The sequence below is a fragment of the Trachinotus anak genome, unplaced genomic scaffold (assembly GCF_046630095.1).
Source record: "Trachinotus anak isolate AG129_WGS33_773 ecotype Australia unplaced genomic scaffold, CSIRO_AGI_Tana_v1 ptg000010l, whole genome shotgun sequence".
In the NCBI taxonomy this organism is placed as follows: Eukaryota; Metazoa; Chordata; class Actinopteri; order Carangiformes; family Carangidae; genus Trachinotus; species Trachinotus anak.
The window spans coordinates 25,587,644-25,613,276 of record NW_027273861.1 but is presented as its reverse complement, the minus strand read 5'-3'; the positions used below and the strand labels follow the sequence as shown (position 1 = coordinate 25,613,276).

The 25,633-nt window shown below is 40.8% G+C and overlaps 1 protein-coding gene across 1 annotated transcript in view; it reads left to right on the top strand.

The window, feature by feature from the left end:
- ap1m3 (adaptor related protein complex 1 subunit mu 3) overlaps window positions 1–24,842 on the top strand; it is a 29,334-nt gene extending 4,492 nt beyond the window's left edge. The window contains exons 2-12 of the mRNA XM_071486407.1: window positions 2,704–2,860; window positions 3,579–3,646; window positions 4,861–4,991; window positions 10,283–10,430; window positions 12,379–12,505; window positions 17,110–17,252; window positions 18,019–18,090; window positions 18,453–18,611; window positions 20,037–20,162; window positions 20,788–20,863; window positions 23,345–24,842. Coding sequence (XP_071342508.1) covers window positions 2,704–2,860; window positions 3,579–3,646; window positions 4,861–4,991; window positions 10,283–10,430; window positions 12,379–12,505; window positions 17,110–17,252; window positions 18,019–18,090; window positions 18,453–18,611; window positions 20,037–20,162; window positions 20,788–20,863; window positions 23,345–23,367 — 1,230 coding nt within the window. The 3' untranslated portion in view covers window positions 23,368–24,842. The remainder of the gene's footprint in view (window positions 1–2,703; window positions 2,861–3,578; window positions 3,647–4,860; window positions 4,992–10,282; window positions 10,431–12,378; window positions 12,506–17,109; window positions 17,253–18,018; window positions 18,091–18,452; window positions 18,612–20,036; window positions 20,163–20,787; window positions 20,864–23,344) is intronic.
- Window positions 24,843–25,633: the final 791 nt, after the last annotated feature.

Genomic DNA, 25,633 nt, shown 5'->3' with positions numbered 1-25,633 from the left:
TTTTATTGTAAAACCCAAAGATATTCAGTTTCCAGTGATATAAAGGAAAGAAAAGCAGATAGTCCTCATGTTTAAGAAGGTTGAATCAGAAAATATTTGGAATTTTTCCCTCATAAATGGCTTAAAAAGTTATTTGATTATCATAATTGTTGATGATTAATTTGCTGTTGGTTCAGTTTCAGCATCAATTTTAAACCACCATGAACTTTGCACTTGTTGATAAAATACACTATGATGGATAGATCCATCAATATTTATCATGTATGTATGTATGCGTGCTGCATTAATAAGAACAGCTGATGTAAATCTGCTGATCTCGTCCTGTTTGTGTCCTGAAGGCAGATCTATGGAGAAGCTCCCGCTGAAATTCTTTCTGATGGAATAACCAGTGAAAATAATGGCGGCAACAGAGAATATATTTGCTGCTGATGTTTTTCCATCAGAGTTTGGCTTCACAGCTGTGAAGTAAATCTCTGGACATTTCTACAGGGGCCTTCGGTATTGCAGCTCTTTTTGATACAAAGATTTGTCTATACCTCATTCTCTGTCTCTGGTGACCTCTGAACTCTCGGCTCTATGGTGTCTGTCTCCCCTCATAGAAGCTGAGCAGTGGCCTGTTCATATCCTCTTTTCTCCCCCAGATTACTTTACCTTGCTGGAATTTCCCTTTTTTTTATTTCTTATTTCCTCCTGCCTTTGTTGCATCTGCTCCTGTGTGACCTCAGTGCAACACAGAGTCCTCTATTAAAGACGTTGGGGGTGGGGGTGGGGTGGGGGGGTTTTGTGTGTGTATGTGAGGGGAGAGAGCGAGAGAGAGAGAGCGAGAGAGATCTAGATCCCTCAAGCGTAGAAGCTTTGATCTCTTTCTTCACTTCACTGTGTGTGTCCGGACTCTAGCAAGACTGCTGACTCATCTTGTTATATATGTGTGTGTGTGTGTGTTTCCATTAAAATAAGGGGGTGTAGTGGTTTCTCAGGGCTGAAGCTGATCTTGTCATTTCTATCAACGACGCTGTAGGCCGATTAGAAATGTTGTAGCAGTCGCACTGATGACTCACAACTTGATACTGTAGCATAATAGTTTAAAAATAGATTTAACTGTGCAAGTCTGTGATGCGTACATGTATGTTTCTGCCGGTTTTGATCGAGTGAGCGTTATTTGGTCGTCATTTTAAGGTCTTATCTTGTGTAACTTGAGTTTCTGGGTCAACTTTTTTTTCTTGTTTGGATCTGTATTGTTCATTTTTGGTGCTGTGTATTATTTTCAGTGTGCTCACAATGGAGTTTGTGTTCCAGAGTGTGTCCAGCTGTGTGTTAAGCACTGACTCAGCGGTTTGCATTGACAGTCATACGGAGAGAGGTCCACTAGAAGAAAAGGCAGACATATCAAGTTCTCAGGTGACGTGTATAATATGGGATCATAAGAGGCTCTGACTGTAGATTAGGAAAAGCTGCAATCACACACCTGTTCACAAGTAATTGACTTGCTAGCAGAGCCCACACCCTTTTTTTTTTTTACTGCAAACAGGTTCTCGCTCTTTTGAAGAGGGTGAGTCAAGATACACAGAGCGTGAAGCGGTTGTATGACACATGAATGTATGTATAAAATTTGATGGAAAGATATTTCAGTCAGTCAGAACCAAAGTGCTAGACCACGCTGCTAAAAATAACAGCACCTGCTTTGTTTGCTTGGAGACACTGAGCAGCTCCTGGAATGGACTGAGCGCCACACATGAATGTTTTTAACAGTGTAGGAGTGAATCAAGTGCTATGTTTGTTCCTTCTTCGATATCTCGGTTTGTATAATGTCTTCTAACTTTTTAAAGCAACACCTTTTGGGCATTTTGCCTTTATTCTGCAGCTGACAGCAAAGGGAAAGATAAGCAGTAGGGCTGCACAATTCATCGGAATAGAAGTGCAATATTAAAATTGCAGGAGCTGCAATTTTTTTTGATAAAAGTGAAATGTGTTGCAACATTTTTGTGCATTGTTAGCGACATAAATGTTGTGGTGTTACAGAGATGTTCCAGCCTACAAATCATATTCTCCAGACATAAGGAAACGTGCTTGTTTGGTACAAGCCCCAACGAAAATCACTTCATTTTTAATTTTTTTTTTTCGGTGCAAATGAAAAGCAGAAACAATCATTCGAACTGAAACTGTGACTCATATCACAATCTCAATATCTGTCACTATAATTTTTTTGCATATGGTGCAGCCCGAGTAAGCAGCAAACATGATTGGCCAGAACTGAACTGGGGATGTTGTGATTACATGGTATGTGCCTCAGCCCTCGAGAGTTTCGGGGACAACACGTCTTCTAACTTTCATCCAGCATTTGTTTTTATGACGTTTGCACACATTTGCTGTAATTTCAAATCTACTGAGTGTTGCTCAAGTCTGCATCAGCTCTGATACCTGCTCCACGTTGAGAAGCTGGTCATTCATCATTCATTACCAGATATTCAAGTTGGAAACACAGTTTGCACATTTCCGTAGTGGATGAACATGGAAAAGGGTTTTACCTCCATCCAGGAGGTCGAGGTTTGTAGTCAGCCAGTGGTTCCTGAAGCACCTTTAAGGTTGAGTGCTCAGGTTTGGTATCTCAGCCAAAAACTATAAATATTTTATGTCTGGGTAGTGCTTCCATAATAGTGTCCTCTGCCTTTTTTTAAATATTTGTTCTCTCTGTTATGCATCCAGGTGCTGATCTGCCGTAACTACATGGGGAACATGGACATGAACGAGATTGACCACTTCATGCCCATCCTGATGAAGAGGGAGGAAGAGGCTGAGATGACGCCGCTGGTCAGCCACGGCTCCGCACACTTCATGTGGATCAAACACAGCAACCTTTACTGTATCCATTTAGAGCTCGCATCTCAATCATGTGCTTTGCTTTTATCTGTTCAGCAGCGTTTGCTCTAGTAAATGGAATTTGAGTGTGAGGATCTGCATGAATTCACCAGTTTAGTGTAGTTTCCTAGAGAGAGTATCTCACAACCGTCCCGTCTGTCATGGGTATTCATTATCATATCTGTAGTGAAATGAATAAAAATGCAGAGACTCACAGCCTCTAATGCATACACCTGAACGACTTCCTTCCCGAGCTGTCTGCAGAGCTGTGTGCTTCGGCCTCTGAGCTTCTGTTTTATCACGTCATGTATCGCAGCTGGTTGAAAAATTGAACACAGAATCACTGTGATGTGTTCTGCCCCTGTATCTTTTCCTTTTTTCATGGTGAGATTGGACAGTCAAACTTCCTCACACATTATTAATTCAGCATGATACTGCGGTTGTGAGTAAGTGGTATTCCCTCTGCACTGCATTAGACAACTGAGTTCTTTTACCTCCCTGTGGCCATGTTCTCAATTGCTTGCAAGTGTGATGCATTCTGGTAACTTTTTTATGTCGTTGTATTCATCTCACAACCACCCGCAGTATCTTAAAGATATTCACCACATGTCTACATCTTGTCTGTTTCTGGTGTAGATCATCGTGCATCATCATTTTTCAGCTCAGATCCCCTGCCTGTCACTTGTGAGTGTACAGTTGTTTCTTAACAGTCTCTTCTTCAGTGGTGGCGATGACCAAGAAGAACGCCAACGCTGCTCTTGTGTACTCCTTTCTTTATAAAATCATCCAGGTATGTTTGTTTTTAAGACATGAGTTCAAATCTTTAAAGAAATGGTTTGACATTTTACGAGACAGGCTTCTGTGCTTATTATAGGCGGCACGGTGGTGCAGTGGTAAGAACCGTTGCCGCACAGCGAGAAGGTTCTGGTGTTCAAACCTGCCGACCTTTCTGTGTGGAGTTTACATGTTCTCCTTGTGCCTGCGTGGGTTTTCTCCAGGTCCTCTGGCTTCCTCCTACAGTCCAAACACATGCATGCTAATTGGTGACTCTAAACTGCCTGTAGCTGTGAATGTGAGTGTGAACGGTTGTATGTGTCAACCAGTTAGAGTAGCGACCGGTCCAGGGTGTACCCCGCACTTGCCCAATGTCAACTGTTATTGACCCTAAAAGGATAAGCATCATGGTTAACGAATGAATGAATGAATGCTTATTAAATACGCTTATAAAACACAAGTTGTGGTTTTAGAGAGGTTATGTGCTGGACAGCGATAAACCCGGAGTCCTGCTGTCACTGAGCTTGCCAAACCAATACATTTCCTATACTTTGTTTTTTGTTGGGATTATAACAAGATAATACATGTTAATTGGTGAGCTTTAGAGGCACTGGGAGATGGCTTGCGTGGCTAACTTTGGACAGAAGCAGGTTGGCTGTTCCCCCTTGTTTCTAGTCTTTATGCTAAACTCAGCTAAGCTAAGCAGCTGGTGGCTCTAGCCTTCATATTTACCTCACACCCACTGAAGTCCCATCAATTGTCAAACTAATGTTCTAACTTTCATCCATGGGAAGGGAAAGTTGTAACGCTGCCCCCGCTGTTTGTGTTGAAGTGCGTTAACAACCAGCCCAGCCTGGCTCTTATTTTCATTAGTGAGGATTTGTGTCAAGTTGGCTGAAATATAGAAAGTAATGGAACTGTCAGCAAAGTTTGTTCATGTCCATTTTAACTTAGTGAGTCAACAGATAATGTAGCTTGATGTATTGCTGCTAAAGTTGAATGCAGTTTAAACTGTTTATCAATCAACTGTTAATTGATTTAAAAAATGCATCTTCCCATGTTTCTCTGAACTGACTCATGATGGTAGAGATCTACTTTCCCTACCTTCTATGCACTCTACAAAAACACATGATAACACTGCTAAATAATTGGTATATAATGAACCTTATTTTTTAATTTAATGTACAACACTGTATAACACAAACTTTGTCTTCCTGTTTCTGTGCGCAGGTGTTTAAGGAGTACTTTAAGGAGCTCGAGGAGGAGAGCATCCGTGACAACTTTGTGACAGTGTACGAGCTGATGGACGAAGTGATGGACTTCGGCTTCCCTCAGACAACTGACAGCAAGATCCTACAAGAGTGAGAAAACAATTACTCAATCTATGATAATAGTCCTGGTCTGTTCATGTTTAGAAACATAATATCTCAGGACAGGTTGAATTTTAGATACGAGATGACAAAACCTAAAAGTCAGGCTGTCAGTGTGGCTCTGGTTTACCTGAGCCTCCTCCTTCAAAGCCTTTGACAAACCTTTGAATGGAGCCTGTGTGTTGACTGGGTGTCCTGGCACGTAAGCGAAGGACTAATCAGGCCGAAGATGGGATGAAGGTATAAGGTTAAAGTTTCAAACTCTCAGAGGCAATAATTTCTGCACTCCAGTCTGATTTTAATACAGCTGCATTAGCTCAAATGGTATCATCCATCAGGGAAGGAAATGTGACAGTTTTTCAGTGAGATAACAGCTTTGTATTTTATAAGCTAAGTGACCAGCAGAGAGGGAAGAAGAGCACATTATGTTTCAGTTTGAAGTGCTATGAGCCTATTTGTTTTTTTTTGTTTTTTTTCATTTAACATGGTAGAGCCAGTGACGAAAGCTATAAATGAATGGTGGAGCTTTATTCATTGAGTGAAATGAACTGAAACTACTATTCTTGGGCTTCACAAGTGTTTTGTGCTCTCGGTGTACACAGGGTTGTTTTGCTTTTTCCCCTCCTCTTGGCTCCTTTGAGAGGTATTTGTTTTTCAGGAAATGGTCCAGCATTCACTCTGTAGCAAGCCTGCAGTACCACGGTAACATGACCGGCTTTGCCTTTAATTAACAGCGAAATGTATATTTAAAACTTTCAAACTGGCACATTTGGTATTGTCTTACGTGTAATTGGGCTTTTTGTCCTGATGCGGGATTTTTGTGTAATTTTGTGTGCTGTTTGTGCACCAAGGCATGGCTGAGGTTGTGTGTGTGTGTGTGTGTGTCTGTACAGTATGTGTGTTTGGGGTCTGAATAGGGCTGATAATTACCAGGCTCCTATTGGCACTCGAACACAATGACACCATCAGCTGGACACACTCGAGACTCTTAGACAGAAAAGCCCTGCTCTTCTCTTCTCCAAGGAGACACACAAAAGTCTCTCACACACACACACATGCACAAATACACAAACATTCACTGTGTGTCTCTGTCTGCAGGCTATTCCAGTTCTCTGACATTTTCATGCCCTGACCACCACAAAAATGCTTCTTTTCTTTTACATTATAATACTACCAACCTGTGGTGTTAGTGTGTGTGTGTTAATGTGTGTGTGTTTGTGTGTGTGTGTGTGTGTGGGTGGATGCAAGAGACTGGGAAAGTCAGACTGCAGGGATGCATATGCATGTGAAGGTGTTCATGTGTGTCGTCTTATAAACCCGTGTGTGTGTGTGTTTGTTTGTTATGATTGCTATTGTTATGCTAATCTGTCAGTTTTCTGCCAACCCTGCTTCCATATCGTTTCATTAGCATTTCTGAGGAGAATCAGGGCAAAACAGAACAAACAGTCAAGCAGCAAAACAAGCCGACGTCGACCCCGAGCCCACTTGTCACCGCCTTTCATCTCGCAGCACTTTCAGTCTTTGCTATGTGTCAACATCCATCCAAGACCCCTCTAGGTGGGAGGAACTGGGACAGAAAACGAGGGAGAGAATTTTGCCTCAATCTGTCAATCAATCTAAATCTTGTTTATCGAGCACTTTTCCTTGTTGACATTAGACAGGAAATGTACAGTTGAACTGAAAACAGGGCGCTTCTGTTAGTGTTTGTGTTTCGTATTTGTTACGCAGTCTTTGATTGGCCTCAGGGGTCATGACTTAGCCCATGCCCAACAGTTAACTTAGAAAACAATTAACAGTTAACTTTGGAGCCATCACAGATTGTGAAGGCCAAACTGAACCGCCTAACCGCCTAACTTTTTTTTCCCCCCAGAAAAACTTGTTTTTTTTTACAGTTCTACCGTTAGCTGTTCAACTGAGCTGAAACCCAATATTTAAATTTAAAAGTATGATCCTAATGCTCTCTGTCGGTGTTGTTTGCTGCCATATTATTTTCATTACCGACATGCAATGAATCATGGGATAGGTTGGACCACGAATGATGTGTAGCATTAGCAGCTAAAACCAGATATTTCTGTCAGGGATTGGTAGAGACCAAACACAGAGCTAAAAGAGAGTGAATACTGGAATTACATTCACCAAGTGGCCAGAAACACAACTCTACATGAATGATAATGTTGCTTCATAACTGCTGGATATAGATAAGGATAAAAAAATACTTGTAGGGAAATCCAAATGTGTAAACAAACAACTGTTTCTGAACGATTTCATCACATCAACTCATAAGGTGATGAGACAATGTGTCAGTGTTGTGTTCACATCTTGTTTCTGCCGTCCTCAAGTGGCCAAAAAAATCTGTCCCTGTATTTAAAGAAAAGAAGGAAACACAAGGAAAAACACTATTAGTTATTTGAACCAAAATATTCTGGTTTATTCCCTATTGTGAGTCAATATACTGTGAACACAGATATACCACTAATATAACAGATTAGATACACAAATGGCTCAATGTCTGAGTTTCATTCATGTTGCACAAATTCAGAAATTAGATTCAACGGACAATGTGTTGAACATACAACACCGTGTATCCTCAGACTCCATCATGGTGACAGCACATGTTCATGTGACTGACTAGTTTCTGTATTTTTGGCTTCCAGAAGCTCAGCACCATCTGCTAAGAAATCTGGAGCAAGATGGACACATTATTAGTACCCACACTGTTTGACTTGCACAAAACTGTGTGCAGCTCAGAATTAGAAGCTGCACAATGAACACACACTTTGTTCCAGTTGTAAGTCATGAAAACGTTGTTACTGTTGCACAAGGAGGAGCTTGAGTACAGCAGATTCATGTGGAACATTGGGTCAGTATGTCACCGATTCTGGGGAAAATACCCAGACCCTGGGGGAGGAGTAGACAAGGTGAGGGACAACTGAAAATAGGAGAGGAGACAAGGGGGAGAGGAGGGGTCAGAGGAGCTGAACACAAAGGGCGGAGATGAGAGATCACTTCAGAGGTAGTTCGGGTTAGCTGTGTGCCCTCTTGTTTGTGTTAGCAGTGTAATATGTTTCAGTTTTAACAGTGGATGGAGTTGAACTTAAACAGATTTAAGTCACCCGGCTACGCAACGTCTGTGTGATTATTAGCCTCTTCTCCACAGCTGGTTCATGTGCAGGTCAGTAGCACCTCGTCAAACTCACTGTACAAATCAGCTCTTTGTAGGGAAATGACTTGGCTGTTTTTACTGAGTGCTAAATAAAAATCCATTCAATATAAATCTATTTTATCTATTGTTTGTTTTACACAAGTCAAAAACATCAGCAGTGTTTCCCTTACCATTGAACCCAGTGGGACTCCCTGCCTCCGCCCAAGAAACCAAAGGAAAAAATACATAAAAAAGTTAAAAAAAAAAAAAAAAAAGTTTAAAAAAAAAAAAAAAAAAAAAAAAATATATATATATATATATATATATATATATATATATATATATATATATATATATATATATATATATATATATATATATATATAAATGATTTATGTGTGTTTTGCCTAATTTCTATGCATTTAGTTCATCTCGGCTCAGTGTGAGTCTGTACCATGTCTTGCTGTCGTTTACAGTCACATTTTCTCCTCTTTTCTGCTTTCTGTCTTAGCCCCTTCACACAAACAGAGTGTAGCAGAGGAGAGAGAGGTTGACAACTCATCATGTTAATTGCGATAAAAGCTTTCCAGCCAGTGTTTTGAATCCCTCTAAAACCAAAGATGCACAGACGTCGACCCCGAGCATCTTAAAGTCGGGCCAAAATATCAGCGATCCATAGAGCTGTCAACCTCAGGGAAACACTGAACATGAATGTGTTTGCCAAATGAAGCTGGGAGTGAAAGACATATTTAATTAATTGTAGAACTGGAAAAACAGTTTAGGGGAAACGAGGCCAGTGAGAAATAAACAGTGATGGGGGGCAGGTGTTTGGGTGAAAACAGGCCTGGTCACATGTTGTTTGTCTAAGTACAGCTCCCTTCTATTCTCATGACAAGTCATTACATCTCCCTGGACACCGTCAGAGAGGACTGGTGAAACAAACCAGCTCTCCGGCTTGTGCGCCAAGAAACTGACGCAGTGCACTGTTATTGGATAAATCAGTGGATGGATCAACAGGTAACAGTGATGTATAAATAGATTAAATTGATTTGTAATTTCCACAGTCAAGGATAGATCTAATTAAGTGGAGTGGAGGGCAAGTTGGTGAATCTAATGATATTTTTTTAGAGCTCCAACATCAATATTTTTATATTAACAATGGATCAAATGACTGTCTGATGTGAAGTTGCTTTTAGGGAATTATCAGCAGACTCTGCAGTTCTCCTAAGCTCAGCCTGTCACAGACAAAGTCAGACAACTAGCTGTGCAGCACGTTGCAGCTAAAGAGTCAGGAAATCAAAACAGAGCTGAAAAGAGAGAGAGGGTGAATATTAGAGTTGAATGTGTCCAGTTTTCGCTCCAGATGTTCAACTTATAGAATAATTTTCCTAAACTATGCGGTGTCTATCATCTGATAAAAGACATGTAAAAGAATGTAATGTAATGGTTGTAGTCACTGCATCTCAACCCACTTAAACACCAACAGAAGTTTTTCCACGATCAAATGCACGAATAAATAAATCAATACATCTTCCATCAGAGGTTCAAATTCTTTCAAAAACTAAAAACATTAAAACTGCTTTGGCATCTCTTGAAAAACCAAAAGCCTTTTAAGTCACTTGATTTCATTTACAAAAGCAACACTCAGCAGTGCAGTATCACGTAAACAAATGCATGCAAGTCACATTATTATCTGTAAGTCACAATGGGTTTATGTCAATCTTCATTTTCTAATTACATCCATGAATAATCTTCATACGACAGAAGCTCCTTTTAATTTGTTCACTGTAGAGCAACTAATTTATTTTGAGGTGTGATTAATGCGAAGTAAAAAAAAACACCCATTCTTTAAGAGAGATTAGGTTCATGTTGCTGCAAACGCGTCCTCTTTGTTGCCATTTCCCATTTAGATTTCTTTAAGTTAAGAGTTTTGTCAACGACACTTTAAACGATATCACGCCTCTGCAGATGTTTAAAAGTAATTAAAAGATGGAGTTATAATTCAGCACTGCAGCCCTTTTTGCTGCTGCCGCTGCCACTACATGTGTTTTCAGGTCTTCCGCTCAGCAGGGTTACAGACTGAATTTTCGAAACAGTTTGACCTGTGTTGAAACATCATCTCTGCCTTTCTCTCTTTCAGATATATCACCCAGCAGGGTCATAAATTAGAGGTGGGGGCTCCTCGACCTCCTGCCACCGTCACCAACGCTGTGTCTTGGCGGTCAGAGGGCATCAAGTACAGGAAGAACGAGGTTTTCATGGATGTCATTGAGTCCGTAAATCTACTGGTGAGGCCAAAAATTTAAGATTTTTGTTTTTGTTGGTTTAATTTGCATTACATTCACCATCACTGATCATCCAACCCATCGTTTACATTTTCTGATGATGTTAGTCGTTTTTATGGCTGCCAGTTTCCTTGCTTTTGGGAATTCCATATATTTTACTACGGATAATGCAGCGTGTCTCTGAATGTAGTCTTTAACTGTGCAGCTCAGTGAAGTAGATGTTGCACACAGCTGCACACAGGTTCACCTTACTGTAGGAAAGAGCTGAAGCATGGTTTGTTTGTCTTTTATCAAAACCACATGGATCATCGCTTAGTGACTGTTACTGGACAGGATTTAACGGTCTGATACTCTCATAAAGGGGCCAAGACTTTTGTAAATTTGACATTTAAAAAATGATTTTCCCAACATCAGTAACATTTTTTTATGATTGTCCTATTCACTGATATTCTCCATATTGCGCAGCCCTGGTGAAAGCAGTACAATGAGGCTGTTAAGTCAGCTGATGTTAAGCAATGAATTGTGAGGAAATTAACCGTCTGATCACTGGGAATTTGTTCTGTGATGGCACAAATGAATAGCTACAGCAGGTCATGTTACTCTGATAGTTAAAGAAATTTCATCACAGCATTGGTTCTTCATTCTTTATCCATCATCATTCTTTTTTTTTTTAACTGTCTTCTAAAACTGATGGATCCTCTTGAGCAGATGTGTTTAAAACAGACGATCAAAGTGTTTGTGTGTGGTGAGGCTAAGTGGTTGCCTCTGTGCTAAAACCGTCTTTGTCAGAACCCTGACATGTTTTGACTCCTCCAAACACTTTTCCTCTTTCCTTCAATTGAATTGCTAAGGAAATGGTTTCTAATAGCAACCGTCCTCCTTTCTATTTCGGCGTAGCATGTCGTCGTATTTGCATTTCCTCATTGTGTACAGTGAGGGGTTGCCACTCAGTATATTTCAAAGGTCAGTCAGTAAATTCAGCAGGTACATTACATTAGGATACATCATGGTTTTTCTGAAAGACAAAGTGAATACTTAACAAGTGAGATGACTACACGACATATTCAGCTTTTGATGGGCTCTCTGTCTATTTGAAATGTTGTAACTGCTACAAAACCTATTCAGTTTGTATAAAAATCTAGTGAAATGTTTCCCTGCATGGTTTCAAAATGGAACGAATACTTACAATGTTATGATTTAATGGAAAAGTTAACATTTTTATTAAATTCATGTTCTTTCATAATAAATGGTGTGGAATTTTCAGCTAATGATATAATAATAATATTGACTGATTGTAACTTGAGTTACTATCCTTCTGTTTTTGCATTGGAAGTAATCACCACCACTCAATGTAATAATGCAATGTTATTAAGTTACATGATGAAGTCATTTTTCATGAAGGAGTTCAGACTGTGACTCAGATTTCCTGCAGCAGAGGAAACAGAGCACATTTGTATACAGCAACATGCTGCATCTCTCAGTGCTACAAAGAGGAGAAGTGACTTTCCTCTCAAAGTTCTTGTCCTTGAAGCAACACCTCAAGGACAAGTCAACATTATACTGCTGGTTTTTCATGAGTCAAGGGGAAACTGATAAGGTGTGTGTATGTACTTTCAGAGCGCTGCACTTTCCACTTCCTTTTTTGTGAACAGGGACTTTTTAAAAAATGTTTTCAGAGCTTCTTCATCCTCTTTCTCACCGGTGCATTGCTTACATTTCTCTCACTGCATGCCGAGTCCTTCCCTCAGTCTGTTTATATCTGCTCAAAGGTTGTTCAGTCGGTTTGTTTATGAGCAGTAGTCACTGTGATTCTGTCTCACTGCTCATCTGAACAGATCGGTATTTGAATAAAGCAACTTGAAGTGCACAGCTGAGCAGATCTGGCTGTAAAGCTGATGCCATAGCCATGAAAAAATATTTAATAATGACCACGATGCTGTTCTTCCCGTAGGTGAGCGCCAACGGCAGTGTCCTGCGCAGTGAGATAGTGGGCAGCATTAAGCTCAAAGTGGTCCTGTCGGGGATGCCTGAGCTCAGACTGGGCCTCAACGACAAAGTGCTGTTTGAAATCACAGGCAGTAAGTAACAGTGAGTGCATCTCCGTGCCTACAGGTAATCCTGTGTGTAGAAGCATTTATGAGGAAGCAAAACAATCATGTATAAACTGGATTTCACCTGAATTTCACCTGCAATTGGAAAAACCAGCGTGTACAGTCCTAAAACACTTTGAGCCGCATGTGTTGACAAAATGTCATTTTGATATTAATTATTTTGAAATGTTTTGTTCATGTTTTTGTCTGGCTTCCTACTCCCCCACAGCTCTGTCTGATGAGCTTCTGTACCCCTTCATCCACAGACACTCGCCCCTCGTCACGTTTAAAATGTAGATGTTGTTTAGCTCTGTTGCTACAATAGTTTTTTATACAATATCCTGGAATTACTCACATTTAGTTGCAACTATATAGTTTGACAAAATAATTAATATATAATCAGGACTAAATACATCGAATCTGCTCATGAGAAAACAATATTTTCTAAAATCCACTGGCATCAGGTCAAAGGTCTTAAGTTCAAGATGCGGTCTTTTGTAGCTTACATACATTTTCATATTTGTTTAAAAAATGATTTGTTATAAGCTGCTAGTTGTCAGTTGAACACTTGTCTTCTCACTCACTACTCACCTCGAATTCACCCTCACTCCTCCACCTTCACCTCCTCCTCTCATCTTAACCCCTCACTCTCTCAATCCCACACTCAGCTTAGCTTTCATCCTTCCTCACCCTTCCTTTTCCTCTCCTTCCACTTTCCCAATTTTTCCATTAAGGTCTCCAGCTGCTACATGTCCCTGTGCATATCCTTGTGCCTCCTCCTCCTCTCTCTCTTTTCCACCCTCTCTCCTTCTCCTACATTTCTTCCCCCCTACGGCTCTGTACTGAAGGGGAAAGGCTCCATCACTGTCTAGTCTCTTTGCCTCAGAGTTAATCCTCACCCCGGGCTACAGCCCTGCAGATGAAAGGTGAGGGTCTGTGAATATCCTGTATATGCAGCCCACAATTCCCCTGCTGCGTGTTGCGGTCTGGGAAATAACATATCCTCAGAAATAATGATGAGAAATAATGATCAAACAAACATGCAGACAGATACAGAAACACCCACACTCAGGCTGAATGTTGATACAAATATTAAAATGTGTTTTGCACTCTAAGCTTCAATAGTTCAGCTTTTTACATATCATTTCCCAGTCACTTGGTGATTATCATATTTGCATGATGTGCACTTTTTTATCACAGCTGGATGCAGCCAAAAGGAATGAGTATAAATCATTAAACACCGCCCTCTGCTGGAAGAAGTCCACTTTACACAGCTGAAATAGATTTCATACAAATTACATTCATATTATTAACTAAGTGAAAACCTGTATGTTTAATTACATCTCCCATACAGGTCAGTTTTAGACATTATTTAGTTAAACACTAGCCTTTTATCTGAAATTTCTGGTCATTTAGTGTCTGCTGCTCACAAAGTCCCTAAGAATAATAACAATTGCTTCTCAGAGATGTGGTCTGTTTGTTTGAATCTTGTAGTTGTGAGTTTTTGGAGTATTATGTTTTCCCAAAGATGACAGAAAGACATTTTAAAAAAGTTCTCACTCTGTATGAGGACAGTATAAGCTCAATATTAACTGCAACTAACACTAACTTTCATTATCAATTAATCTGCTGATTATTTTCTCAGAGAATTGAAGAAGAATTGAGAAGTGACATTTTCAGAATTTGGAGATTTTCTGTTTACAATCTTGTAAAATAAAAGAAAAGCAGCAAATCTTTATACTAGAGAGGGTGGAACTAAGAAATATTTCACTTTTGTGCTTAATAGATGACATAACCCTCCTGTTATGTTCATTTGTCAGGAACAGCAATGGTCAATTTGACCCAGTGCATGTTTAATTATCCAAAAGAGGTCCGAAACCAAAAAAATCCTAACAAGCACTCTGAATATTTCATTACTAACTCCATTACTAACTATTCTATCAATATTTAGTGCAATGGTGTTCCTTACCTCTAACAGGTAATGGTTCAATTAGGATAATTCACTCGTTTTTCATAAAAAGAATACATGTTCAAACTTTTTTAAAAATGTTTCACCACTTTATTGCTTTTGAAAGACCAACATATGAAACACAATAGTTTTACATAACATTGAGACATAACATTTAAATTTTGATATAAACATGCAGGGGGTGGTTCCAAATATGTGAGATGAACCATTTTCATATTATATGTTGATTACACTAATTAAGGCAAGCAGAAGAAGTTTCATACTGAAAAAATACTTTTAACTATTTTCCTATATCTTCAAACTTTAAAACAGGTCAATTGGACCCGGAACATAACAGGAGGGTTAAACAACTACCACATTGTGCCAGATTAATTATCTATAGAGCGGATAATCCACTTTTAGCTCTACTGGCTACATATTCTCTGCCTCCAACCTCCAAATGCTAAGAAATGTTAATAAAATTGTCCCCTAGGCCACACGAAGCTCTCTGAGATGCCTCGGACAGAAACATTCACTGAGTGTCACTATAAAGCTGGTTTCCTCTGTCGTTTGGTTTTTTTTGGTTTTTTTTTTCCTGTGTGACATTAGACAGAAAACAGATTAGGCTCCTTCTGTCTGCTGCTGTGTATTAACAGCACAGAAACAGGTGAAGCGCAGCCTTAAAGGTGAACCACAGGGGACACTGCTGCGTCTTCAGTCCTCCCCTGACATGAACACACACACACCTGTCTCTTCTTCCGGGCCCTTAGGTCCCGGCAATGACAGAGAGTGTCCCATTTGACCTTTCTTCCTTGTCTCGTCTTGATCACGCTGCACACAAATGAGTGTACGATGTATGTGCACGATGTGTGTGCGTGTGTGTGACACACAGAAGGGGAGAAGCGTCTCTGAAGGGCTTCCCTGCTTTGCTTGTGTAGGAGTGTTGTGCTCTCTCTAGACCTGACCTCAGCCAGTCCCCATTCACGCATGAGGAAGTGTCTCACACACACACACACACACACACACACACACACACACACAAAATCAATAGATGTGCATACATAAACCCATGCACATACACACACCCAAGAGAGAGAACAATGAGCGAGGAATCTACAACAAATACACACACACACACACACTTACACACACACATTTTGTCAGACAGGTCCAGGGCTGCATTCAGAGCAGGTGAACGGGGCTTTAGCTGACTGTTGAATGGGGGATTTAGTTGAAGGCCCATAGGCCCACAGTCATTACAGTAGTTTTCCACCACTCAGCACCCTCCATTACCCACAGAGGAGGAGAACATTGAGCTTTCTCCAGCAGACTACAGATACCACCATTAAAGAGGTCACGCTTTGAGCTGCCTATTGCAACAGTGCTGGATTCCTGCTCCACCCTTGAGGGGAGTTGTCTGGAAAAGTCTGATTTTGTTAACAAGGAAAATGGTCCGGTCGATACAATCTGCTGATTCTGGTCCAAGGCAGCTTCTGTAGGATTCCAGCAGTAAAGATATGGGTTCATAGAGCATTTCTCTGATTCTCTGATCATAAAAAATCTACTCTACATCTGAACTGAGTTGATCAACAGAAAATTTAGATTATTCAGAATCAGATTACCTTATTGATCCCCAGGGGGAAATTGGGTTATAGTTGCTCCCAACAGCAAAGAATAGAGAATAACATAAGATTATAAAAATATAAATATAAATATAAAATGAATAATTGGATGCAACAATATATTGTGTAATTGCACAATTTAGCACAATCCTTAGTCATTTATCCAGGAAAAAAATTACTGGTTTTAGCTTTGAATGTGAGGATTTGCACTGTTTTATAATCACTGTAAATCAAAAATGTGTTGGGAGTGTCGATTGGACAAAACATGCACTTTTATTACTTTACCCTGTGCTTTGGGATACCGTGAAGACTAAACCATTCATTGATTAGCTGAAAAAGTAAACAACAGATTAGTAAGCAATACTAGCGAGTTGCAGATAATAAGTTGAGCGCCTTTGAATTTCTTGTGTGAATATCATCCTCTGTGTCTGTTTCTAGGCACAAATTTATCACAATAAATGGTTGTGTATATTTACAGTCACATTACTAATGACACAGTGGGCAGAACATTTTGACATCTCCTCATAGGTGTAAAAACCCCCTAATAAGGTCATGTATCAGTGAAGTGGATGGATGGAGAAAAAAAACTAACCTGCAGACATGTACTGAACATTTCAGTAAAAAATGTGTGTTTTTGTTTTTGGGTGATAGCACAATAGCTATTTATAGTTATTTATTTTCTGGTGTGTGTGTGCGTTAGTGCAGGTGTGAGTGTATTTGTGAGGCAGCTGAATGGGCTTCAGTAGGGGAGAAGATGATGGCAGCATGTTTTGAAGGTGTGTGTGTGTGTGTGGCTGCTAAATAATAGTTCACTGGGGGGACAAGAAGGGGGCAGATGGATTTGGTAGCACACTGCGCGCACAGTATATGTGTGTGTGTGTGTGTGTGTGTGTGTGTGAGACAGACTGAGTGAATGTTTGTCAGTCATCATTACCTTGACCTTGATTTCCCCAAGGCTGCGTGGAAAGCTCTCAATCTTTCCTTGTGTATTGTGTGTGCGCGTGCGTCTGTGTGTGTGTCAGGGGAGAAGAGTAAGACAGTGGAGCTGGAGGACGTGAAGTTCCATCAGTGTGTCCGTCTGTCACGCTTCGAGAACGACCGCACCATTTCTTTCATCCCACCTGACGGCGAGAGCGAGCTCATGTCCTACCGCCTTAACACTACAGTGAGTCGGACGCACGCACACACACACACACACACACACACACACACTCTCACACCACCTGCAAACCAGCAAGAGCCACCGAGAACACACTCCTCATTCGTCTCTCTGTAAGTCTCTAATGCATCTGCTCTTGTATCATCACCAGAATATTTATCTTTACAATATTTTGTCCTGCTCAGCTCTAATTTGTGCAAAACATCATGAAACAATGTGATGTGCATTTACACTACATGATGAATATTAGACTTACACTCACCCGATGGCCTGGAACATGAACGATAATGTTGCTCTTTAACTGCAGGAAGTGCAGATAAGCAACTGTTAAACAACAGGTTCGTCATATCAGCTTAAAAGGTGATGATATGTCCCCCAAGTAGCTTAGTTATTGTAGATTTAAGTGTTAGTATAAAAAAAAACAAAATAAATAAAAAAAAAACATCAGCCTATAAATCATCATCAGTTCTTAAATATCACTTAGTATGTGCATCAGGTTACTGGTGTTGATAGTTAATGTAGTCCTGGTTGTGGTTGTGATAGCAGCTGGAAGAGTTTAGTGGAGAGTATTAATAACAGTTGGGGTTATCAGGTCAAAGTAATTGTGGTGGTACTGAGGCTTGTGGCAGTGGGGATGTTAAAGAGTAGAGGTATTAGTAAAAGTCGTAGTGTCCCTCACACACGGCGTCACTGTGGGGAAGCGTGTTGCAGTGATGCACCTCAGCTCGACGCTCACCCCACTGACCTTGTCCACTCGCTCTCCCTGTGACAGGTGAAGCCTCTCATATGGATCGAGAGCGTGATTGAGAAGTTCTCTCACAGCCGTGTGGAGATCAAGGTGAAGGTAATGATGAGTGACACACAAACAGAGACACACACATACGGCACAATGCACTATGCCCTTACACGCTCATCCTGTCCCTCCACTGAAACGTATTTAGTATTTATGACACATGCATCTCAGGCGGATTACAGCGCACCATCTGTTTGATGCAGCGACGGCCACACACACACACACACACACACACACACACACACACACACACACACACACACACACACACACACACACACACACACTCAAAATAACAAACCGCAGTTTGCATAATCACGACGACCTCCTTGGGAATTTGGATGTGTGTGCTCTCTTTTGCTGTAAAGGTCTCAGATGACATTTGAACCCTTGTCCTCTGTCGCCTTCCGCAGGCTCGGAGTCAGTTCAAGAGTCGGTCCACTGCCAACAACGTGGCCATTATGGTGCCAGTGCCCAGTGATGCTGACTCACCCAAGTTCAAGACCAGCACGGGCAGCGCCAAGTGGGTGCCCGAGAAGAGCGCGGTGCAGTGGAACATCAAGTCTTTCCCTGTTAGTGAGCCTGAAACACACTTCGTGCACGTCTCGCTCTGTCGCCATCAGGTTTTAAAGGCAGGGCGAGGACGTGATACATCACATCTACGTGAGCTTGAAACAGTTCCAGTGTTGATAATAAAACTGTGTTGATTAGGCCACAGCCATTTATCATGTCACGATCAGCCTCCACACCTGTACTTGGATTTGTAGCTGTTCCTTTCACAGTCTCAGTGGCTGCGAAACTGCTATGACCAAAATAAAAGTTCCTCCAAAATGTCAAAGCCTTTTAAAAACCTCACAGACCATTAATTCGCTTAAATCCTTGATCTGTCAAGTTCTGATATCTCCTCAGTAATTCATTACACCTTCAGCCTGTCAGGGAGCCATTACCGGTGACACGCTGTTATCCTGGAGAACGTTTTTCTCTGTCACTGTCGACTTTTGAATGCTGTAAAATTACATATTCTCACAGGAAATCACCGTTAGCTTGTAATGTTTAATGGCGTTTTGAGGAAACAGACATAAACCAGCGGTTTGTTGTGATAAGAGAGCGATAAAGACACCAATCTGTAGCCCATCAGCCTTCAGCCCTGCCCATTTATTTACAGCTCTCTTCTACAAACATCAGCATAAAAGTGTCGGTTATTTTGTTTTAGTTTATCAAAGCTTCTGAAAGCCTTTTGTCAATCAACTACATTTACAGTACACACAATATCCTGCCAACATTACAACAGTTGTGGCTATTTCCATGGAGCCAGTTTCTGTATTTTCATTCGCTCTGGTTTGAAGTAGGCAGGACTGAACTGGAAATAGGTGATGTAACCTTTGAAAACAATGTTGACAACTGGTGGGTTGTTTGCTTTTATAACCAGGCCACTGCCAGTCAAAACTGATAAACCCACACCCACACAGTCAGGATGAATTTTTATGTTTTAAACTCTGACTGTGATTGCTGCTCACTCTGTCACGAGTCTTAACTGTTACGGAGAAAAAGTGGTTTGAAACCAAAGTTTCATCGGCTTTAAAGTAAAAAAGGGTAACTGATTTCCAGCAAGTAAAACCAAAGGACAAACTAACAACCGCCGTGCTCAGACGACGTGTTGCACAATTGCTGGTAGGAAGAATGATTAACCTGTTTTATGTTTTTATAGCCTAGATATACTTGGCAAATGCTAAAATCCCATAAATGGAGTTCTGATTCACCTCAATGAGACATGGGCGTCGTCTCACGTTGCCATGAATATAAAGATTGTTTTGATTTTGGACAAAACAACTTTCCATTAGTTGGAGTTGGACGCGTAACAACAGAATTCATCAAACAAATAAACCTTATCGTCTTATCTGAAATGTAACATTTTAACAGAAGCAGTAACAACTCTGTGGCCTGTTCTCTTTTATTTGTGTGTGTGTGTGTGTGTGTGTGTGTGCATGTGCGCGCAGGGCGGTAAGGAGTACCTTATGCGTGCACACTTTGGGTTACCCAGCGTGGAGAGCGATGAACTGGAGGCGAAGCGACCAATCACAGTTAACTTTGAGATCCCGTATTTCACTGTGTCTGGAATTCAGGTTGGACCCTTTTTATAACCCAGATGTTTTTTTGTTTTTTTTTAATCCTGGTTCCTTGTTTAACCACAGTTTGAACAGTGCACCGGTTCACATTCACACATGGCTGCACTGCGATGAGAATGCAAATGGTTAATACTAAATAGATAACTTATCAAGTCTCCTCATATTCCTGCAAGTTCCTGTTGTTTCAGGTCACAGTGTAAATCTTAACAATGACACAGAACAAATAAATAAATAAATATACTGCGTGAAATATATGTGATTTTATAGCTGATTCCTGGAAACTGGGGTTGCTTCAGTGTTTTTACATTTCATCGCAGCCCTGTGAAAACCATGCATCTCCAAAATAAAAACCTCTTAGTTTTCAACACTGTGAAATTCTCATGTACTTACAGTCTTATCGACTTGTAAATCATTTACCTTAACAAGAAGTAGAAGAAGAAAAATGAATCCTTCAGTTTATCTGTAATCAAATTTGGAGATTCGTGGTTTTCAGTGGACAGTGATAAGTGAGCTGCTAGGAAAACACTGAAGCACACACAGTAGATGCTATGCAGCTGGTGTTAGTGTGCATTTGTGTATCAGTGAGAGAAATAACTGTGCTGAACCTGTCTGTGCTCCTCAGGTGCGTTACCTAAAGATCATAGAGAAGAGCGGCTACCAGGCGTTGCCGTGGGTGCGCTACATCACACAGAGTGGAGGTGAGATAATAACACACTGAAACGCTCACTTGCATACACGCTGTTATATGGGATTGAACTTGAAAAGGGAAGCTTGTGTTTTTCTCTCCCAATAACAACACTGTTACCACAATGTGTAGCTTCTTTTTTTTAAAATTAATCTTGTTTAAACGCAGGAGGGTTTCAAGTCTGAACCCGTCAGCAAGTCGGAGGTTACCCTGAGTTTAAATGTGATGTTTTCCTGGTGAGAGCAGCATCAGAATCAGTCCTTCTTCATCACTATTCAGTGCGTGCCCCAGGAATGAACCCAGCTGTGTAACATCCATCATATCCATTACCTGGCTCTATCACCATGAACCATGGCCTCAGGGGCTTAGTGTGACACCACACAGGATGCCAGGGATAGAAACTTTACAGGGCTGCTGGCTCGTGGCACAGAATTCTTTGTTCATGCTGGGCTGAAATGTTTGTTGTCCACATTTGAAGAGGGCTACTGTAAGGAAGACCTGGGGTCTCTTTAGATTGAGTCGCTGCCCTGGGAATTAATCCAACTGCATCACATTTGTCAAACTCAAGGGCAACAACAGCGGAGACACGGAGCAAGGAATGTTTCAGAGTTTGTGAGCTTTGAACTTTCATGCAATTATAACCTTTAAAATATATTGAAATGTATAAGAGGCACGATCTTTACCATAAACACATGCTTGACTGTTCACACAGCGCTGCATGTCGCCACAGTAAAGCAACAGTATATTGATGAGACTGCAGCAGAATCCTCCTTCCTAGCTCACACAAACGATATGGAGATAAAGCCCAGTACCTCCACTGAGCCTCTGCCAGAAACCCTGAAGTTTCATACCTGCCACACACCTCACCAATGAGCCTTACTCTGTCACACGTCCATTACCTGGCTCTGTCAGGTACGAGACGGGCGCTGCGGCGGTTGAATGATGCCACAGAGCGCCAGGAGGCTCCCAGGGCGGCACTCAGCGAACGCCAAGGTTACTGTCGCCATGCTGTAACATCAGCAAGGAAGCAGCAAAAGAAAGAGAGCGAGAGAGAGAGAGAAGGACAAAAGAGAGTGATGAAGTTAGGGGGACTGGAGAGGAGGATATCACCTTTCTCTTACTGTTACCATCAGCAACACGGGGGGGGAGGGAGGACAGTGATGATCACATTTCACTCAGCACCACACACAGACACACTCACACTGATTAAACAAAGGCCTGATACTGTAGAGCGACTGTGCTGACTTATTAATGAGTGATGAACAGGCATTTAGCCGTACAGCGCTGTGCTGTACAGCAGTGGGTGACGACTCAGAATATGATCAGGCAGCATCGCGCTCCGGCTGACACACTGACATTAGCAGACGCATGGAGTGAAACGAACATGCAGAGCTGGATGTTTACATAATACTATTGATGCAACGTGTGATTTTTGTAATGGGAAATGTTCTTAATTGGAAACAAAGCATCCTCAGAGGGTTGCTTTCAAACACAACATCCATATGCTTTTCTTTAACATCTAAAATTCCCAAATAATGGACGGTAATCTGCTGCTACAGCAGCCTGCACTCCTCTGGGAAGGCTTTCGACAAGGCAGCAGCGATTTGTGGCCATTAAAGCGCAAGAAAATTACTCTCTCGTTTAGCATTTCTGTCATCAGTCTTCCTGAAAAAAAAAAAAAAAAAAGAATTACACATTCCTTGGGTTTACTGTTCATATTCAAGGCCAAACTGGCGTCTGCTACAGAGCGAAAGTGGCTATTAGAAAGAAACACTCACAACCCCTGGACTCGCTCGTGGACTCGCCTCTTCTGTCGAGCCACGATGTTTGACCTTCGAGGGGAAATGGTTTTTGTTGAAGGCCGCTAAAATCAGACCAACTGAATAAAAAAACACTATCATCCTCATCTCAACATATGGAGTAAACAACTGTTAAAAGGCTTTGATCCAAGGCTGGATTTTTAGTTATCTGTGTTATTATAAATGCCAGTGTGATTTTTAGTGACGCTTTCTTACCTCTGGAAGACAAATATACTGGTTTCACATCAGCTCCTTATGGACCTGGCAAATTGTTGCCACAAAGTTCTGGACATGTAATTGTTTAAAATATTGTTGTTTGATGTTCAAACTATACACACTTTTTATGTTCACCATATGCGTCCATATAGTGTTATGTGTTATTGAACAACCTTGGGTAAACCTAGGCAGGATGATTTAGTACCTCTGATTCTGCTAATTGAAGATTGCTGTATTAGTAATGCTGTCAGTCATAAAGGATCATTTTCTCTTGGAAAGACTCTTCAGAGTCTACAACCTAAGTAAATTATTGTATTAAATATTGTTAACATGATTTAGTGGAGTGGCACTGCAGCTAGTATTAGTGCAAATCTTGTTTAGGGATTTAATAGGGCTTACATTGGCAGTGATGGGATGTGCAGGGGTGATGAGTGGAAGAAAGCTGTGTGTTAATGCTCTGCTGTTACATTTCTTGGCAGATTACCAGCTCCGGACAAACTAAAGGGCACAGATGCTGCTAGACGAATGGATATTTTCTCTCTGTCTGTCTTCCTCTCTCCTCTGCTCTCCTCTCCTCTCCTCCCCTCTCTCTCTCTTTCTCCGTCTGCAGAGGACAAGTGAACACAGGAATTTTTTTCCCACTCTGAGCAGAAACGAGACATCATCCCTTCCTCTTAAGACTCACTCAGCTCAGACAGGAAAGGCTGTGGCTTCACCTCTGACCTGTGATTCTTTTTGTAAGGGTTCCTCAGGACTCCAACGAGATGTTTTAATATGTGAATAATGAACCGATAACTTTGTGACGCTGTCTGGCTCTGGAAAGCTCCCATTCCCTCACTTTTGATGCGATACTCCTTTAGAGAAGAATTTGGGAAACAAAACATTATTTCTTAATCTAATTTTCCTCAAAGAAAAAAAAAACTCACTCAAACAGAATTATTGACATGAGTACACAGTAACTGTGGTGGGTTATTGTCAGTTTTTATTTCTCAAAGGGCCATGATGATGTGTGTTTTATTTACTACAGCCGCCATTTTTCTTTGCTGTTACTTCCCCCAGCATTTTAACCACTATACACCACATCCTGGCAAATGTCTCAGCACCTCTAACTATAAGGGTTTTGTCCTCAACATCGAATTTATTACCCACATACATTGTTGGACAGTTGTTAATCCTCATCCCTCTCAAAGGCATATATCCGAATCTCTATAATATACACTCTATGCCTATGTGTCATCACCTTTAGCACTGTGAACATAATCCCCAGTGCACTGAAACTAACACCAGCGACCAGATCAATGACTAATAAGGCCCAATATTGTCACGGGCGTCGGCAGTGTAACGCAATATTGTCAACACACTCTCATGGGGCCTGTAACCTTGTCCTTGGGTTTGAAATCGGCTGGCAGCTTCGAGGCAGAGACTGAAGGAATGAGCACAGTGCAGACATTTTTGTCATATTGTTATCTGTTGTTTATACTGAACTAGTTAGTCTCCAGTGGAAAATGCTTTGAAGGGTAAGAAAAGGGGGCTCAGTGAGGGGGATGAGACAAAGGTAAAATAACCTGAAGGGATTTCTTTTGCTTTGCAGAATCTCAAAATATTGACAATATGTTGTGGTGACCTTTTTTTTTTTTCTTATGTTTTTCTACATGTTGACCTCTGAGGGCCTCTGTTCTTCTTCAGAGCAGTTTGTGGTGTAATTCACTCCCTCTGTTGTGCATGAATTGCACCACGTCAGTTCAGCTGCGCTGCCAAAAGAGAAGAGAGTCCTGAGTCATTTTATTGCATCGCTGCTGTTGAAGAACAAAAAACATCTCTTACAATCAGCCCATCTACCTGTGGGACATATTTCAGACACCAATGAAGACTTTTAATAAGTGCGTGTTATCATGTGTTTTCATTAATTTATCAACTACTGTTTGTCCATAGGAAGAAAAGGGATATATTTGGAAATAAACAATTTTTTGTACAGTGTTTTGAAATACAGTTGTTTTTTGTTTGTTAGATATTTTTTATGATTATTTGTAGCTCCTAAGAATTTGACATAGCGGACAGATCAGCTATGAGCTCTGTGTGAATATTTCACCCAAAGATCACAAACAGAAACTAGTAAAACAAATATATGAAAACAGCAAATGTCAAAAAGTAAAAAAAATTTAAAAAGCTATAAATTCAGTTTTGATGCATCAGCGTGCTATACCATTAAAGGAATAATTAGATTTATTTTAGCTTTGAATAAAAACTGGAAATTGGGAAACAGGGAGACTATCTCTGTCCAAAGTTTAAAAAAAAAAAAATCCACCTGCCAACATCTGTAAAACCCACTAATGAGTGTGTTTGACTTTCATGCCCCTCGACAGGCAGCCTTTAAATTTAACGTAGCCTACCCTTTATGTAATCACAATTACTAATGTATAGTCCTAAACAAGCTCCAGTGCCCAAATCCACAATAGCAAGAGAGCTCAACAGCAGCTGTACAGGAAGCAGGACCCTACCAGCACAGACCAGATCATGATGTAAGTGGAAAACATGAAAAACTACACCTACAGCAGTTTAGTGACCAAACTAAAACTCTGAAGTAGCACGTGACAGTTCATCATAAATATACTGTGACATGGATAGAAAAATGCTTAAACACATATAGCAAATTTTCCTTGGGACTTCAGGTCAGCCATACCAGAACACATTTGTGTGGTTCACGTTCTTTGTGTTCAGATATTTTCAGTGTCTTGACCTGTCAGAGAAGCTCTGAATCCTCCCCTCCC